At 46.7% G+C, this 18,864-nt stretch overlaps 1 protein-coding gene across 2 annotated transcripts; it reads right to left on the bottom strand.

Annotated features, from left to right (window-relative positions):
- Nucleotides 1–297: 297 nt before the first annotated feature.
- C46H19orf44 (chromosome 46 C19orf44 homolog) lies at nucleotides 298–18,055 on the bottom strand. 2 transcript variants are annotated; one of them, XM_078876876.1, is made up of 10 exons: nucleotides 18,016–18,055; nucleotides 14,421–14,547; nucleotides 13,167–13,326; nucleotides 11,577–11,874; nucleotides 10,715–10,935; nucleotides 9,185–9,461; nucleotides 6,167–6,826; nucleotides 5,137–5,223; nucleotides 2,227–2,393; nucleotides 298–1,207 (listed from the first exon to the last, which is right to left on the bottom strand). In XM_078876876.1, exons 2-10 carry the CDS (start codon nucleotides 14,522–14,524, stop codon nucleotides 1,118–1,120), a joined length of 2,064 nt encoding a protein of 687 aa, XP_078733002.1. In that variant the 5' UTR covers nucleotides 14,525–14,547; nucleotides 18,016–18,055; the 3' UTR covers nucleotides 298–1,117. The 2 variants fall into 2 exon arrangements, with proteins under 2 accessions (XP_078733002.1, XP_078733003.1); XM_078876877.1 differs by having other exon boundaries at nucleotides 13,167–13,320.
- Between the last annotated feature and the right edge of the window lie 809 nt (nucleotides 18,056–18,864).

Genomic DNA, 18,864 nt, shown 5'->3' with positions numbered 1-18,864 from the left:
ACTGTTGTTCCTACCTGTAATATGCATTACAGCATAGTACATTGCCCTCTGCTGACAATGTAGCTGCCCAGCTGGGCAACCAATGGTTGCACTATCCAGGCTCAACCCAACTTAGCTTCCAAGGTCTGATGAGATTGGGCACATTCTAGGCGATTTGGTCATCAGCAAATGCATTGGACGTAAACTATATTGAATTACCTTTGCAATATCTGTTATTGCACTAAAAATTATGGTCAGCATCCTTCAGCCGTCCCACCCCTACCTACTGTCCCCGCCCACGACTACCACTGCTGTAAACGCTCACTCCCCACCTTCCCCAACCACCCACCATTACCCAAACAAGCCCCACCTGTGTGTCAGGAGGAATAGGCAGGGCCTAAACAAGGAGGGGCATGGTTCCTAAAAAGGAAAGGCGACGGTGCGCAAAAGAGCATGAAGAGACAATGGAGCCATAAAGGAAGGGATGGGGCCTACAGAGTGTTAACTTGCCAGTTGCTTTATGGTAATAAAAGCATAGAATCAATTATGTGCAAGCAGGCAGCATGTTTGTAATGCCGCAGATGTGACCACGGCCCACGAGTCAACTAGAAATATATTACCTGAATAGTAAAAATTATTTGGTAATACTATTTACGGTTAAATTTTAGCCAACTGTAAGCCTGTCCACAGGAATTTTTAGCGGTGGGGGGTTAAAGTCTCTTGTTCACCTACCCGGTCTAAGTTTGAACCACAATACTTTGCTGTTCTCGTCAAAGAGGAGATAAACCATCATGCGGACTCCAGTCAATCTCGCAGCGGCTTTTGGCTCGCCGTTGAACAAAGACGGTCACTGCATCGCGCACTTTCAGATGCACTTCTGCGGCCGTCTGGAACACTTTTCTGATATTAGCAAGCCACTGGAGCTATGCACTTTTAAATCAAGATTGAAAACGTATTTCTTTCGAACTGCCTCGTTTGTTTGGGTTGTCCTCCTGCACCTCCGATTAGCACGGTTGGCTACATACGGTGTGAAAGAAGTTCAACATACATAGGTGGTGGGGGAGGGTGAGCATTAGCACCCAGCACCTTCAGAATGGTTGGGTAGGGATTCTACTCCGCACCCTTTTCAAAAAGATCTTCACAAGTAATGGTACTCCCGCATTTCCCGCAACACCTGCTCCTGCGCCTCCTCCATCGTCAACTTCGGCCGGCGGTTCCGCTCCAGAAACTGCAATGTCAGCCAAGAGGGGTGGGAGGAGGAGATAAGATCGTGTAGTAGTCAGTCGTCTTTGTACTCGTAGCACAGCCCTTTTGATCATTTGCTCAGTCCTTTATGCACACTAACGTATTAATTCATTCACAAAATCATGTTATTTATACATACATTCATGCATGTACTCACATTCGCTAATTTTGCACTTTAAATTAATTCACTTTCTCATAGTAGATCAGGCTAAACTGGTTTTCATGCCTGAATGAGCATTGTGGCAATGCTCACCTCCTGTTTAGAGCCGCGCAGAGCCAGTGGTGGAGATTCCTTTGATGGGGGTGAGTCTATCCATATATTTGTCAAGTTAACACATTCTTACACGTGGCAGTTAATGTATGTTGAACTTATTTCGCGCCAACCGTGCTAATTGTCCTTGGCACTCAAACCAATGTTTAGCCTTAATCAGTGGCTCAGCGGTACAGCAAGTGGCTCACAATCACAAGGTTGCGAGTTAAAATCATGGTTAGGGGTTGACTCAACCCCATCGTCCCTTCAAGATCGCCAAGATGAGTACCACTTTATGGGGAAATTAACGGCGGTTGTCCTAGGGATAAAATCGTCCCCATCATAGCAATGCAGAATTTTCACCACTGGCTCTACGGGGCTGGAATAATAATATTAAATAGGAGATGAAACAGGAGATGAGCACAGCCTCAATGCTCATTTTTGCAGGAATTCACTTTGACTTGATATACTCTGCGACAAGTGAATTAATGAATGTGAATGAGTGAATGCATGGATTTCTGTAAAAATTATAAATGTGTGAACAATTGAATGCACCGAGTGAATTAATGTACGAGTAAGCGAATGTATGAGTGAAAGAATGAGTGATGGAATGTGAATGAGCATGTGAATTAACAAACACTAACAAATGAATAAGTAACTTCATATCTGAACAAATGTGTGAACCAATGAGCGAATGAATGTTGAGGTCCTCGGATGCCGTGACTTGCAGTGCTATGGACGTGCGTGCGTGCCTGTCGCGTCTCGGCGAGCGTGGTGTAGGGGTATCGCTCCTGGGCTAGTGCCTCCACCAGGCTGGTATGCAGGCCGTGGCACCGCGACACGAACTCGCGCGTCAGCTCCAGCTGTCCCCGCAGCAGCTCCTCGAGCGCCAGCGTGGAGGGGCGGTGCGTGGTGAGGGCTGCGATTGCACACAAAGATCCCCCCCCCGTATAGCCTGAGACTGTTGAAGCAAGTGCTGTGAGAGAGTAGCACCAATGAAGGCCGGCATGGCACACAAAGGGGGTGGGTGGCCAGAACCATGCCGAGCTACCTTTGTCTTCCTAGTGGCGATGTTTACATGCTCACTTGAGGCCCAGTCGACCTAGGGGAGGCCCAGGACTGGTTCAGATAATCGTCAATGGTGTTGTCCCATGAGTGGGAATCCAATAAGGATCACCAGTTCCATAGCACAGCGTGATAACCACAAGACGACTGTTCCGCGTGCACGACAAAGACAAAGACCCCCCATATAGCCTTAACAGAATGTTGGGGCAAGTGCTCTTAGCGAGTAGCACCTATGAAGGCCGGGATGGCACACGAGGGGGTGGGTGGCCAGGACCACGCCCGACCGCCTTTGTCTCCCCAGTGGTCATGTTTACACATCACACCAGGTGCTCATTTGAGGCTGAGTCGACCTAGGGGAGGCCAGGGACCGGTTCAGATATTGGTCAGTGGTCTTGGCCGTGAGCGGGAATCGAACTCGGGCCTCCGGGTTTGTAGTGCAGTGCGCCAACCGCTACACCGCCACTTCCCACTCACACACAGATACGCATTCCTAAATACGTACATCCATACTACTTTCCTTCCAGGTTCTATTACCAACCTCCCAAGTTTCTCACCCCATCCTGCACAACTTGTGCCACTCATCAGAAGCTATTCTTTTGGCCAATCTCAATGTAAAGAATCTGCATACAGTAAACTCAACGGTGAATAGGGCGTAAGCAAATGTGCAACCACAGCATGAGTAAACAGTAGCTACTCACTATTTCAGAAGATGAAAGTGAACCCTAGACCTCATCACGAGAACACAGAGTGTGCAGGAGGACCACAGGAGCAATCAACAAAGTAAAATACACACATGCACGCAGCTGCAAGGGTCTAACAAAGCCAGCAAGTCCGTCCAGTAATGGAGCCTTTGATATGTTAGAGATTTCGACCGTATAAATAAGTTACAAAAGAGGGGCGGACGTGCCTATGCCCAACGCATATGAGCGCCAATCGTTCTGGTTTGTGGAATAACATTACATACTTAAAAAATATATTTTGTTGTTGTCAATCTTATCCAAAAAACTAGAAACCAAAAAAAACTCGCACTCACAATAGTACCATAAATGGAAAATAAAAAGTGCGTATACACCCGACGCTCGCTCTACACAAATTCGCAGCTGCAACCTTTTTTTTCTACTCCCAAAATTTCGGAAAGCACGGGGTGCGGTTCTCACAGCTGCAAGGATTGAGCGGGCAGTGTGAAGATGGCGCGGTGCACACACTGGGCTGTCTCAAGACTCCGCAAGTGACTCATGCGCCTCTCCAAGTGTATCCCCTGCAGCCCGCTTGCTAATTGGCCGTGGACAGGGAGTCGTTGAGTTCGGAAAAACAATACCACGTGCACACACCCCCCCCCACCTACTCAACAATGGACCGCAGAGGGCTAACCTCGCTTCTCCCTCCTTAATCTCGGAAACGTTTTGATTAAGAAACAGTCTGCCTGAACAATATTTCCACGCGAAAGATAAACCGAAACTTTTCAAGGAGAAGCGACACAGCCCTCTGCGGTCCACTGTTGGGTACGGGAGCACGTCGCATCGTTACCCTGTCTGCTCCTGCGAGGAACTTGGAACTCGCGTTTCTAACTACCAGCCTGCATGGGCGAGTACAGTACTCGTGTAAAGTTTTATGTTGCATAATTATAGAAATTGTATTCCTCGTTTGAGTTTTGTATGTGCATTAGTATGTGCCCATCCGGCAATGGATACCCATTGTAATTTAGATGCATTCATTAATCCCCCCCACTTCGCACGTGAAGGGCTCACAAGTGACATCATCACATCTATCCCTCTATTTAAGGAACGAAACAGGATTTCTCCACAAATCTGGCTGTCGCCCGATGAAGCTAGTTGTAATTACTGGCGAAACGTTGTACTCAAGATTGTAAATGTTGTGGATTTTCTCTCCAACACACCGGTGTGCTGTACTAGTGTAGTGCAATAGCGCTGGCTGCTGTTTACAAAGTGCAACTACAAGATACGGCAGTACACACGTCAACAGACGAGAGTATATATACGGGGGAAAAAATATCTAGGAAAAGTTCATGGTGGGGGGGGGGGGCATCTGGAAGCCCGGGGAACCTGCTAGTAGGTTCCAGAAGGGGGGCGTGGTGAAGGCGGATCAAGGCCACACCGGGAGGATAAGAGAGGGCCCTGAGGGAGAGCTCAGGGATATTGCTGAAAGTTGATACCCTCACAGAACGGCTGTTCGTGACTGCGGATTTGCTCTGCACGGCCTTTTCTCAGAATGTATTCCCCCTTCTTCACAGCAGGGAGCGACAGACGGGCCAGAGAGATTGAGGGAATACTTGTCGGAGACTTCACTAAGCGGGGGGGGGAGGGGAGGTGTAAAGTCAGCATGACACACAATTTCGGACCAACACTGTGGGATGTGGGTGACGGGAGCACGCAGATGTGCACGGAGACGTCACCACTGCACACTTGCCTGCCAGCACATCAGCTAGCCAGCCAGCAAAACTTTATCTAATGTATTTTTTCTTTATTTTCAGATTGCCTTCCTGACTTACCCACAATTCTGGTTTGCCCCAAATTCCACCTTATAGGAGTCCGGCTTCGAGAGGTTTTACCATGTGCTCTGATTGTACTTGACCATACCTTCCAGCGTTTCCCCGCTGATGAAGTGAGAGGCGATGGGCATTGGGGCCGCGTATTTCCCAGCGTATTCTGCTGCCAGCGCAGCATCTGTGAACCGCAAGGTCCATCAAATTATTCGACAGTGCAGTGAAGCGCAATCAGGAACAGGATACATTGAGCAAAAAGCACGCTCAGCATGCTCAGGAAAAACAAAAATACAGAACAGCTTTACAGCAATTGGTTCCGAGCAATTTAAACAGGGAAGAATTTCACGTGTTAAGTCATACACGTATTTAATTACAGTAGAATAATAGTAATAATGCCAAGGTGGAACGGTGGCACAGTGGTTGGCACACTGCGCAATGAACCCAGTGTCCCCAGTTCAATTCCCGGCTATGGATAACATCAGTGGCAAAGTTAAATCTGAACCGGTCCTGAGAGCTCTGTCCTTGATCATCCTGCACGGATCTGCACGGTGAAGTACGGATAAAAAAAACGTCCACGACTTACATGGCATGGGGAAGCCTTCATTCAGCAGTGGATTGACAAGAGGTTTTTTTTTTTTACTCTCAAATTTTGTAAAACAGGGCAACTTTTCACACGTCAGGCTCTATATGTGTTTATGGTATAATAATACCTCATACTGTGACTCAATATTTGATTAATATGTGGCGTGTATTTACAACCCTTTGTTAATTCACCGCCGGATAAAGGACTCCAGATGCTGTGTTGGTCATAGGGATCCTGGGACCATATTTCACCCCGCTGGTTGGTGCGGATTGATGAAGGCATTCAGGACTAGTTCAGATATCACTCACCACTTACCGTAGTGCAAGACAGAAAATAACCCTACACCTGTAATAAGGTATAACACGTGCAGGTCTGCATGCATGTATGCACAGGTGCACAAACCTACTTGCTCTATTGCCACATCTCTATCTTCCAAACCTTGCCTCCAAAGCACTGGATTACAGGAGTGCACCACCAATGCGCACACACCCCACTCCCACTGGCATAATAGCGCTTCTGTCCATTTAAACACGGCACTCACCTTGCACCCACGCATAGCTAAGGCCAGGTACAGTCTGCACTGACGCATTCCTCCCTCGCCTCTTCACATCTCTTCGCACCGAATCGGTCAGTCCACGCGTTCGCAGCCTCGACGATTCCCTCCTACCCCCGGGCCGCAGTGAGCTCCTTCCGGAGGTCAGGCTCTGGGAGCGCGGGGACGACTCTCGCGAGTGGGACGGTGTCCTCGCGCCAGCGTCACGCGAATCGTCGTCTTCCTCAAAGTCCTCCGAGTAGTTGGAGGCGGCGCTGTCACTGTCGACGGGGCTCACGGAGCGCGAGGATTTCCCTCCGCGGCTCCCGATTCTGCCGTGCGACAAAGACGAGGCGGAGGAGTGGTCGCCGCCATCTCTGATGGAGGCCACCTCCAGCCGTTCGGACACGTCGCTCACTTCCGACATGGTAGCGATCTCGCTGCTCTTCTCTATGCTGCCGTTCTCGCTGCTCATCCTTGTGCGCGGAGAGGGCGTTCGTAGATTTCTTGTCGTGCCCGCGGATGGCTTGTCGGATAGGTGGCGAGCCTTCGGCTGTCGCACGTCGGAGCTAAGCGCGGATCTCTCGTGGCCGTGCTTAATTGGCGGTGGATCACTGACAGGAATGGCAGGCAGGAGGTCGTCTACGGTCATCAGGTTCATCTTGAAATCTAAAAACACAACGATGATAGTCACTGGTGACGAGGTTGACATCACCAACTCCCTACACTTGCCAACCCAATTTAATCACAACTCAGTCTATGTGAGTATATGGGTCTCTATGCAAGTCAACAGTGAGCAAGCTGAGACCATCAACTTACTACACTAGAGAACCTGGTTTAATCACAGGTGGCTATTCGGATTTGAACCCAGGATTATCAGCAGTGGTGGCCAGTCTCTCTCTGAACCCTGAGCCACCAGGCCACCTTGTGAATGTGGCATCTGATCAGGACATGCAAAATGTCACACGTGCCCAACACGAGCAACGATACCAGCCACATTTCCAGCATCGCCTCTAACCAGTTAGGCAGATAGCCTAGGGGTGTATCTCAGTCCAGTACGTGTGAAGGGGCCGTTACCCCTTCCATTGTTACCCTGTAAGCTATAATAAATAGTGTGCCTTGACTACACCGTCTCTGTCGCTTGTGAACCCACTACACATGTGTAGAGGTGTAGTGGGTAACATCATGTCACGCGCGCCCTCGGGGAGAGTGGCGTCGCGGGACGTGACGTCAGGCGGGCAGTGGAGGATGGTGACGTCATGCCCCAGGGGGGTATTTAAAGGGGGACCCGGGATGGAACCGGGGGTCGTCGGGGGTAGGAGTGGGGACTCAGGGCGTTGATACTCACACGAGGCTAGGGGAGGCTACTCCGCCCGACCGGTCGAGGTTGGGGGTGGTCCCGGGCCGGGGCAGGGAGGAGGGGCGAGTTAGCCGGGGTGTAGGGATCCCAGTACCCTGTCCCCTGGGGAGTTATTGGCTAGGGGGTGCTTTTTGTGGTCTATGCAAACATGACTCCTTGTAAAAAAGGTGTAAGTTTTGTTGCCAGATAAAAGGGTAAAAAAACAATGATATTTTTTACTGGCAAATGAGGTTCCAATGGTGTAGGGGGGTGCTGGTTCGGCGTAAGCCTTATCAACCTGGCGTAAGCCCTGATTAACTTGGCGTAAGCCCTTAAATAAACGTGGCGTGAGCCCCTAACAGCAACCTGCCTCGGAGTAATAAATTGCACCTCTAACCCATGTATTAATAGTAGACCAAGTTCCAACATTTTCCCAGTCCCGGTGCAAGCTCGAGCATTTGCCCTATCCCCAGCAATAGCCTTAGCACTAACTAAAGCCCTAACCTCAGTCTTAACCAAAGCCCAATCATATCCTTATCCCAACACCCCACATACTAACCAATCATGCCGATTTAAGTGGTAGGCTGCCAATTATTAAACCTTTTAAGAGGATAGCAATTTTCTAAACAAATATTGTGTCAAAAAACATATCTTCTGCAACATTTATTAAGTGGCATGAATAGCTCTTTGGTTCTTTCGGTAAAGTCACGTATAAAGATAAAATAATAAAGTAAATAATAGCATACTACGACGTTTCGATTGCAACACAAGCAATCATCATCAGGTATAAAAGAAAGAAATAGCAACAAAAAACTAACCAGAAAACTATAGACAGACATATAAGCAGACAGATATCACAAAGATACACAGAGAGAGGAGCTTTGGAAATCACGTATGTGTTTAAAAATTGGCAGCCCAGTGCTTAAATTAGTAGGACTGGTGAATATCCGTGCAGAAATATTGATTAATATCATAATATAGATTTTTTTTGGGTAAAGTCACGTAGGTAAAAAAAATAAGAATAAATATAAATAACTAAATAAAATCACGACGTTTCGGAGGCAACACAAGTCTCTGTCTTCAGGTGGGACCATCACAGCCAGTAAATTTGGCCAGTAAATTTGGCCAGTAAATTTGGCTGTGACGGTCCCACCTGAAGACGGAGACTTGTGTTGCCTCCAAAACGTCGTGATTTAATTTAGTTATTTTAATCTATTATTATTTTTTTACCTACGTGACTTTACCGAAAAAACCTAAGAGTATGAATCCTTGCAGTCACGAAAGCTTCAAATCTAGAATCATAATATAGACCCAACAGGGAGAATCACAAGCCCAGAGGACACAACCCACAGATCGTCCCCCACCATGTGTTCTCTCACCCATAACCGTTAGATATGCAATGGGTCTAATAAAAAGCAAATCATAATAAACAGCCCTTTGACAAGCCACTGCTAAGTAAAGGCTTCCCCACGCCATGCCGGTCATGGAGATGGTTTGACCATACTTCCCCACATTGGATGGTGATGAGTTTTTGAAGCGGTGGCCCAGGACAGATTGATGTCACTCGCTACTGGTGTTAGTTATGGCTAGAAACCGAACTCGGATCGCCAGGTTCATAGCGCAGTGTGCCAACCACTGCGCCACCACACCATCCTCAGCCTCCATTAATTAACCATCTATCCTCGTACCGTCAGAGGTCGAAGGCGATGAAACGTCATCCCGTCGACTCGGGGCCACCGATGCGTCCGAGAATTGCTCGTCATCAGAGTTCACCTCACTCCGTATCGACGCAGGAGAAGGCGATCGATTGACCGCGCCTCTCCTCATCACGCTAGGTGATCTCGCGGTGCGGTCTTCGTGGACCGGGGATCGCTTGGCTCTGCCCGTCTCCGGCGGCGACGGTGGGAGGCGAGGGGCACTAGCGCCAGGCGGCTCCGTCGAAGCCGCTTCGCGCATCTTTAAAAACTAAAAAATAGCAACAAAAAATATAAATTACTTACGCAGAGAGAGACTAGAATATGTATACGAGTAACTGTCATTTATCTGTGGAAGAATTCTCCGGGTTGAGGATTAACCGAGCTTGCACGAATATAAATCAACTGTCTTACATGTGCACTGGTTAGATCATAAGCTGTTCCTCTTTGGTTCTTTCAGTAAAGTCACGTATCAAGAGAAAATAATAAATAAAATATTTTCTCTTGATACGTGACTTTACCGAAAGAACCAAAGAGTAATTCCTGCAGTCACGAAAGCTCCAAATTAAGCATAAGCTGTTCCTCACTTACCAGCGATCAGCAACTCGGTGCCCATACGACAGCAAACAAGTTGGCACGGAAACCGATTACTTTACAAAAGAGTAAAAACAGACGGCACATTCAACGTCTCTATTGTTTATCTTTCTTTCACCTCACTAACCTGCATCTCTTGCCGACAGCTCTCTCATCTGGATCTTCTTGACGTAACCCACTGTTTAATGTGCCTCAATGGGTTTATTTAATCTCCTTGTAAAATAAAGGATGTTAAATAAAATCTGAAGAGCCCTCCTCAAGGGACGCCATGGTGGTGAGATGTTAACTTCCTCGCCTGGTATATATTTGAAGTTGGCATGTTCTCCCTGGGGTCACGTGGATTTTTCTCCGGGTCCTCTAGTTTTTCCCACCATATTTAGAAACATGCGTTAAGAGTATTGTATTTGGCTCCTATATAATTTCTACGCGATGAGCCACTTCGTTGAGCCATCATTAGTGACCAGGTCATTTCTGAAAAGAGGTGTACAGCTCAGTTGACCTTACCTGGAAAAAAATAATACTTTTTTAATAGTTTTTAAGTGTCTCGATTTAAAGCTTTCGTGACTGTAAGGATTCATCTTCTTGGTTCTTTCGGTAAAGTCACGTAGAAGGGAAGTAATAAAATAATAAAAATAAAACATAATAAAATAATTCTCACGACGTTTCGGCCACAACGCAAGCAGCCGTCCTCAGGTGAAAACCAGGTCTGTCGGGGAGACAGCGTCTGAAGACCAGGTCTGTCGGGGAGACAGTGTCTGAAAGACGCTGTCTCCCCGACAGACCTGTTCTTCACCTGAGGACGGCTGCTTGCGTTGTGGCCGAAACGTCGTGAGAATTATTTTATTATGTTTTATTTTTATTATTTTATTACTTCCCTTCTACGTGACTTTACCGAAAGAACCGAGAAGATGAGTTTTTAAGTGCTCGTACCCGGTTGCGGTTGGTGGGAGTCTGCGGGCTCCGCGTGTGCTTCCGCTCAGAGTCGTGGCTCTCAAACGAACTGCCCAGGAGCCGCCGCATCTCCTCCTCGTCGCTGTCCACAGCCCCCACAGGCGTCCGAGTCCTCGCCCCAGAACCGCCCGTCCGGGCTGCGTCACGGGTGCGCGATGCATCCTCGCGAGGGGCAGCCGACGCAGAGGGCCTTGGAGGATCTGCAAACACGATGCAATACAATTGCAAAAACAGTACAATTTGGATTTTTTTTGTTTTATAGCACTTGAATGCGACCACATTTCAAGAGCACTGGATAGAAACAGTGGGAATGATTATATTTTAGAGAGAAGCAGTCATAGTCAGGGCTACGAAGTCTATGAATCTCTATGCAAGTCTATGGGTGTCCATGTGAATCTCTGGTTTCTACAAAAGTATAAGGGTCTTTATGTGTAAGTCTATGGGCCTTTACACAATAAAATTATAATGTATATGCTTTGTTAATTACCTATGTAGGTAACCAATAGATACATTTGTATAACCTAGTTTTTATATACAGTAAAACCTTTGATTGCGAGCATAATTCGTTCCGGAAACGTGTATATCAGTTGTGATCACGTGACGCTCGGCAGACAAAGCGTATACACGTGCTACTCGTATTGCAAGACCTCGCTCGTTTATCAAATTAGTATTTATTTAAAAAATTTGCTCGTCTTGCAAAACACTCGCAGACCAAGTTACTCGCAATCCAAGATTTTACTGTGTATGTGTTCTGCATACCTCTGTTTTAGTTTTATTTGGGTCACCCCTCTACGCCCATTACTCAGGTGATCGAGAGTCGATTCGATATTCATTGAGGCACCTGTATCCTCCAATGATTCTGCCGGCGTAGATGTCATCATCATCGTCGTCTTCTTCTTTTTGAGGAATCGGCTGCCATCGCCGCTGAGTTCGTCGCCCGGCATGCTCACGGAGCGCTCCACGGTGGAGGGTGCTGCCCCCGGCGAAAAGGAGGCCGAGGGCTGGTGTCGCCCGCCCGGCACCGCCGTGGGCCCCGTCACCCGCGCCTTCAGCTTCTCCTCGAACTGAGACAGGCGCTGCAGCGCCGCTGCCGACGACGCGGACGTCCTGGCCACGCTGGCGCCCACATGGATGTCCGTCTGAAGCACAAGGGGCACGAAGGGATTGTTACTCGATATGACGCTTACTTTTTTAAAATTAGTGTTTATTTTTTTTTATGTTATACCAAGTACTCGGGCGATTATGGCACGTGTGTTAGAATGAGAGCATATGGATCCTTCCTAAAGTATGCATCCTTTCTTGGGTGTGTTTGCATGTTTCTATTAGAGTTGCTCGAATAGGATTTTTTTGCATTGCTGGAAACCGCATACAGAAATGTCTAGCCATGAACATAACATGTTTATCCTTTCTTTGAAATGAGAAGAGAAGGGGGGCTGCCGTGACGTAATGGTTAGCACAATCGACTTGCAATAGAGGTTGCTGGATCGATTCGAACTCCCACTCACCAAACCCTGCATCTCTTCACCCAGTAGTTAGATGCAACACAGGTAGTTGATTGGCAGGTTGCATTTGGTGGGGTAAAGTCTGGGTGCTCCCACCTTTCCACGGCATTTGGCAAGCACGGAAAAATAGGCCAAATACCCATTAGATGGCCTCTCTAGAGGAGGCACTTCTGCCAGCAGTGGGTAGATTATCGATCATAGCTGATTACGTAACAATTCATTCCTTTGATTAAGGATCATCACTAAATTCATAAATGTATTATTTTTTGCACATGAGGTGCATTTAGAGTGTCACTGTGCGAATCTATCGCATCTATTATTGTGGTGTGAATCCAGTCTAAGTTAAAGCGATGTCAATCTATAACATCTGCGGTTGTGTTAATCTGCACACTCTACGGCAATGTGAAGCTTCTGAATTTACAGCGTCTCTTTAGTGGTGTGAGTTTTATGCTCACTTGGTCAAAATGAGGCATGTGATTGTATAGTAGTGTGAATCTGTAGTACAGTATCTGCAAACCATACACACCTGCATCATGGAACCTCCCTTGCCAGTATCAAAATATAAGAATAGGTTTTACCATTTCTGGCAATAAAAAAACAGGTGTTAAGATGTTAAAACACCAAACAGAAACCTTTTTGCAAGGAATCATGTCCGCATTAACCACATATAGTGTTCACTGTTTGAGAGGAGGCTCTAAAGAAAGCTGTCTCTGGTGTGGACCAATCAGTTTCAAAGACAATGCATATACTACCAGAGCATGTTTTTGTTTGCATGTTCACCACAAGGATCATGCAGACATGATTCCTTGCAAAAAGGTTTCCGATTAGTGTTTTAGCATTTTAACACCTGTTTTTTTTATTGCCAAAAAGGGTAAAACCTATTCTTCTACGTATACACCAGAGCCGTACAAATGCACTTGCTGCGTCACCTGAGGCTTTTTCCTGAGGAAGCGAGTCGCCGTGGGTGAGGCATGGCCAGGGAGTGGACTTGGGCCCCACTGAGGCGTAAACATGGGCCCCACCATGCCCAGCCCACTCCCCACACTCCCCCTGGGTCCCGGCACACCTCGCTCTGCCGCCAACCTGCTCCTCCACAAACAAGCGACGTGTCCAGAATAAACTTAATTGCCTCATCTGCTGCTGCTGCTGAGACCTTTATCCAATGCCTTCTTCACATTTCGAATTAACTGCTGAAAAGTATCCTATTTCATCATCATCATTAGCCATGGTCTATCCATTGGTGAATGCCTTCCCCAGTCATCACCATGGGCCTTCGATGTAACAATCCACACTAGAAGCTACACACAAGCCGATTTCATTGCTCCATTTCCACAGTGGGCATATGCTCGGACACGTTCCCTCCGTTGGCTACCACTCCCATCATTAGTCTTAACCGTTGGCCATGATACTGTCAGGTGACATGTCCTGCCCAAACCTCACGAAGAATTCTTAACTAGCAAAATTATGTATCCAACCTGCTCTCTAATCCAAGTGTTATGCTATCGATCTCAATGTGATACCAGCCTTCACTGTGAACTCTTCAACCTTTTGTTTCCATTTGCTTTGACAGTCCGCTCGGAAACATCGCCTGTACCGGTAAATCAAACCACACCTAATTCACTTCCCCTATTCAAGTCCTTCACCCAGCTGTGGATGCCTATGGCTGACAATATTGATGCTTTAAGTATAGGTTCAAAACCTTCCTCTTTTACTCTACCTGGGACTGTCACTCTAAAAACTGATCATATGCACCTTTATCACACCATCAACTTCATTTCTTCTCTACCCTGTCGCACCCTGGGTTCCCTCGCCTAACGAAAAAAAAACCTCTTTAAATGATCTTGACGTACACATCTCTCACAGGACTGTGTTTTCAGCGGTGCACCAAAACCTATCGGTGTCCCATACTATAAAACACCGATGCTCCTCACCTTCACCAACCTGCACTTGTTGACCTGAAGAAATATGGTGAAAGAACCCTCATGGACCCACACGGTTTCGGGGGGGACCCTCATCCAGACGTATATTGATACAAAGGCTGTACACACATGTCTCTGCATTTCATTCAATTTCAACAGAACTGTTTTCTAAAACCAAATATTGTTGTATTGTTAGAAAGTCACACCCAATTTCACACTGCCAACCCGGCGAGGTTGTAGTTCATCTGGACGCGTCGATGTCACCTTGTAGTCCTGAAGGGGAGACCTGTGCTCTCGTCAGAAAACGAAGCATCACTCAGATCCGCTCCGGGCCATCCACGCCCGCCCGGCAGCCCCCGTTGGATCATGGTTGTGCCCGCCGATACACAGTCTAACAACGTGACACAACAAAGCACATGCGTTATTACCAGTATTTCAACGAGTAATTTTATCGTGGCAGAATGGCAAAGTTGGAAAAACACTTTTGCATCTAAGCAAGAAGAATATGGTTTCAATTCCCGACCTGGGTATCTTTCTGCGTGGAGTTTTTATGTTCTCTCTGGCTTTCCTCTGGGTTCTCGAGTTTCCTCCCACAGCTACAAAAAAAAACCCAAACAATGTAAACGGTGTTGGCCAAACATTCCAATGCTTAAAAGTTACCACTACTTCGAAAACTTGGCAGTACCCTTTTAAAAAAAGAACCTTGAGACTGAGTGTAGCTTTCCCAGGTTAACAATTGTAAACATTGCAATACTACTGTATATATACACACACAATGTACAGTGTTACTCTACAGGTAAAGCTGGTGCAAATTGCTTGCTCATGATCCTGCTGGCGAAAATGCAGCAGAGGGGCAATACAGAAGTAAAATCACTGTTGTAAAGTACTTTGCTTCTATCCTCCCGCGTCTATACTCCCTGCCTTCAATCCTGCACTGACCAGCATAAAGTATGGTCAAACAACCCCCGCGCGCTGTGTGGAGGCCCTAATACAGCAGTGAATTGACAAAAAAGAGCCGTTGTACATGTGCAATGACAGGTGACACCTGCTGGCCGGAAAGGGATTCACGGGTAGGGGCATGGTTAAGTACCAACCAATCGGAGAAAGAGGTGTATCTGGGGCAAGGGTAACAGGTGGGGTTAGCCGAGATACTCCGGGAACCTGCTCGAAGATTCCACGAGATGGCATGGCCGGAGGCGGGGCCTAGCGACGCCTGGGGAAATATAAGGGGGAGGTGGAACCAGGGCTCGGGGCTCGTGTGTGGGGTCCTGGGTGCGTCGCTGCTCGCCGACATCTCTCTCCGTCGTCCGGCCACGTGGAAGATCTCCTGCGTGGTTTCTATCACGGTCATCGTCACGTCGCCAGCCAGCGGCGTGGCCGAGTGAGGGTGAGGGGACCACGTCGAGTGATCGACTGTGTGTGTAGCCAGTAGAGGTGTTAATACCTAGAGTTATACTCAGTGTGAGGAATAACAAGTGGTGGCCTGTTTTGTGCCCAGTGTGAGTAATAAAAAAGAAGTACGTGTCGCGGAAGTCGCTCATTTCATATGTATACATACACCGCTATATTACAAATTAGACCCTTCGCATTCTATATTTAAATGCAATACAGGGTTAAAAGCTTAAACACGACTCGTATTTAAAGACGCCAACACGAACAATGAACTTTCCGAGAATACTGTATCTGAACATACCACTGCGTGTTTATTGCTTTTATATTTTACTGCAATTATACTGCAATAAAAGTTACGGGAATATAAGGTTTATATTATCTTGTAAGCTACACCCAAAGACGGCGCGTCCCGGAATGTGTCTCCAACACATGGTGAACAGGTTCATGACGTTTTAAAGACTTTCTGCAGCGCTCTAAAGACGTCGTTCAGTAATTAATTATATTAAAGAGTAAACCAAGCATTTGGGTAATGCTGCTATGTTGGCAACGGTTCACAAGCACAGTTAACATAAACAAACTTAAACATATTCGTCTATAACACTGCGTGTGACCTTCAAATAAAAACGTATATTTATGACTATATTTACCAAAGAATGTCTGTGTGTAACGCGCGAGACGTCACTCCACGTCGACCAGCCCCCCTCATTAATAATCATTAACAGGTTACGTCCTCCACATGGACCACCCCCTTCATTAATAATCATGAGCGGGTGACATCACTCAATATGGACTCCCCCCTTCATTAATAATCATGAGCAGGTGACGTCCTCCAAATGGACACCTCCCCTATTATTACCGACTATAATGAGCCAAGAATGTCTGTGTGCAGCGCTCGTGACGTCACTCCACGTCGACCAGCCTCCCTCATTAATAATCATGAACAGGTTACGTCCTCCACATGGACCACCCCCTTCATTAATAATCATGAGCGGGTGACGTCACTCCGCATGGAGAACCCCCCCCCTCATTAATAATCATGAGCGGGTGACGTCACTCCACATTGAACAGCCCCCCTCATTAATAATCATTAACAGGTGACGTCCTCCAAATGGACACCCCCCCCCCCCATTCATAATTAGCAGCTGATGTCACTCCACATGGGGGGCCGAGGCGACTCCTCCCCCCTCCTCATCGTCAACTTACAACCCTCACTACAAAGGCAGAACCCTCACGTAACGCTGTTGAGACATCGAAGTAAAAAGGACGTCATGATGAACAAGAGATTATAACCTTTCAATGAAATCAGTCTGTGTCACCGCGCCCTTACAAATTGCACACGAATGGATGCAATGAATATCACGTTGTGGTCTGCTTTTCTCTTGCAAGTTTCAGATTTACTGCAATACACCCATCCTTGGACGGGGAAAAAGCTAGTACTATATACTACTTCAGTCCACCGGTGTGTTGGAGAGTAAATCCACACGATGTTTTACTCTCCAACACACCAGTGGGCTGAAGTAGTATACTACACTATACACTACACCACACACTATACACTATACTAGTAACCAATTACTTTTTGGTTCTTTTGGTAAAGTCACGTAGAAAGAAAATAAATTAAATAATAGAATACGACGTTTCGATTGCAACACAAGCAATCATGATTAGGTACGAATGAATGAGAGAAAATAAACTTAGTGAATTTTGTAAATGTAATGCAATGCAACACAGAGCGTCGGTCAACACACAATTAACGCATAGCCTGGTTGATTACGTTCATCCAAAGATTGCTCAATTAGAAGTTAAGTGTGACATTTGAGAGAGAGACAAGACACAGACACGGAGACACACAGACACATAAGCAGAGATAAACAACACAGAGACACACAAAGAGAGACACACAACATAGACACACAGAGAAACAACGCCTCTGTGTCGAGGCCTTAAATAGAGAGGGGGGCAGAGAGAGAGGGGGGGGGGTAGAGAAATTAGCATGTCAATTAGAAATTTGGAGCTTTCGTAACTGCAGGAATTACTAAGAGGGACAACACAGAGACACACACAGAGAGAGAAACTAAACTTAACAAAACAAAAATTAGTAAAATTTTGAAATGTAATGCAATGCAACACGGAGAGTCGGTCAACACACAATTGACGCATAGCCTGGTTGATTACGTTCTTCCAAAGATTGCTCAATTAGAAGTTAAGCGTGACATTTGAGAGAGAGGCAAGACACAGACACGGAGACACACAGACAGACACATAAGCAGAGAGAAACAACACAGAGACACACAGAGAGACACACACAGACACACAGATGAACTTTGGTTTACGTGACAAACCTTACTGGGTTTCGAGTGGTGGAGGGTTACGGCACGTTTATACTAACCCAAAAACCTTTATTGTGAATAATATTGGTCGCGAAAGTCGTACTACGTGTAAAACTTGTAAAGTATAAAGTTTAAACCTTTAAATCCGCGAGCGAGGTTTCACCACCCACCACGCCGACACGACGCAGCTTTATACCATCCGCAGGTTTGCGAACGCCTCATTCGCGATAAAAGCGAACGGCCGAGTTACACAGCAAGCAACATTGTAAACTGATGCAATTAAAAAAATGTTAACATCGCCTTAATGAGTTATGATGTCGGTCTTGAGAGGCAACACTGATGTCGTTTTAATAGAAATTATTTTTAATACTTTCGTGTCGTTCGAATGTGCAGGGGGAGAATCGCGAAATGGCGTCCGCGAGCTTGGGTCGGAGGCCTCTCGTTACCAAGGCGACGCGGCCCGTTAAGAAAATAAATAAATAATGAATATGCGACGTTTCGGGCAACGTCCCTTCTTCATGGCACATAAATAGAGAGGCCGCATAGATAGAATGGCAATGCGAGTTGGATACTGCACGTTAAACCTTGGGGCCTTATAAGAATTACATTTGAACAAATCAAATATCTATTTTAAACGTTTTAATTGGAATATGAATAGTTACCTAACAGCAGATATTGAATCACAGATAGATCCTTCAATAATCAAAACTGTACTCTATTGCAACATAAACTGATTTGTAATCGGACCCAAATAATGGTGCTGGCACGTTGCATTACGGGTAAGGGGCCGCCCATAAATGACGCCACGCGAGTTTGGACGATTTTTGACCCCCCCCCCTTCGTCACACGACGTCACAAAAAGTCAGACCCCCCCCCCCTCAAATATGACGTCACAAAGCTCTGCCCCCCCCCCCCCAAAATAAAACATGCTTCAAATCGCTTTCAACGACGTATTGTCATTTTAGTGCGTATTTAATGTGGCGCTG

The sequence above is a fragment of the Lampetra fluviatilis genome, chromosome 46 (genome assembly GCF_964198595.1).
Source record: "Lampetra fluviatilis chromosome 46, kcLamFluv1.1, whole genome shotgun sequence".
Taxonomy (NCBI): Eukaryota; Metazoa; Chordata; class Hyperoartia; order Petromyzontiformes; family Petromyzontidae; genus Lampetra; species Lampetra fluviatilis.
This window is presented reverse-complemented; position numbering and strand designations above follow the sequence as displayed.

Coding starts and splice junctions, on each gene's coding strand:
- C46H19orf44 (XM_078876876.1), bottom strand. CDS start 14,524: ATGATCCAACGGGGGCTGCCGGGCGGGCGTGGATGGCCCGGAGCGGAT. Junction 10,936..11,576: donor AGAATCATTGGAGGATACAG/GTGCCTCAATGA, acceptor TCGTGTTTGCAG/ATCCTCCAAGGCCCTCTGCG. Junction 6,827..9,184: donor ATCGCCTTCGACCTCTGACG/GTACGAGGATAG, acceptor TTGTGTTTTTAG/ATTTCAAGATGAACCTGATG.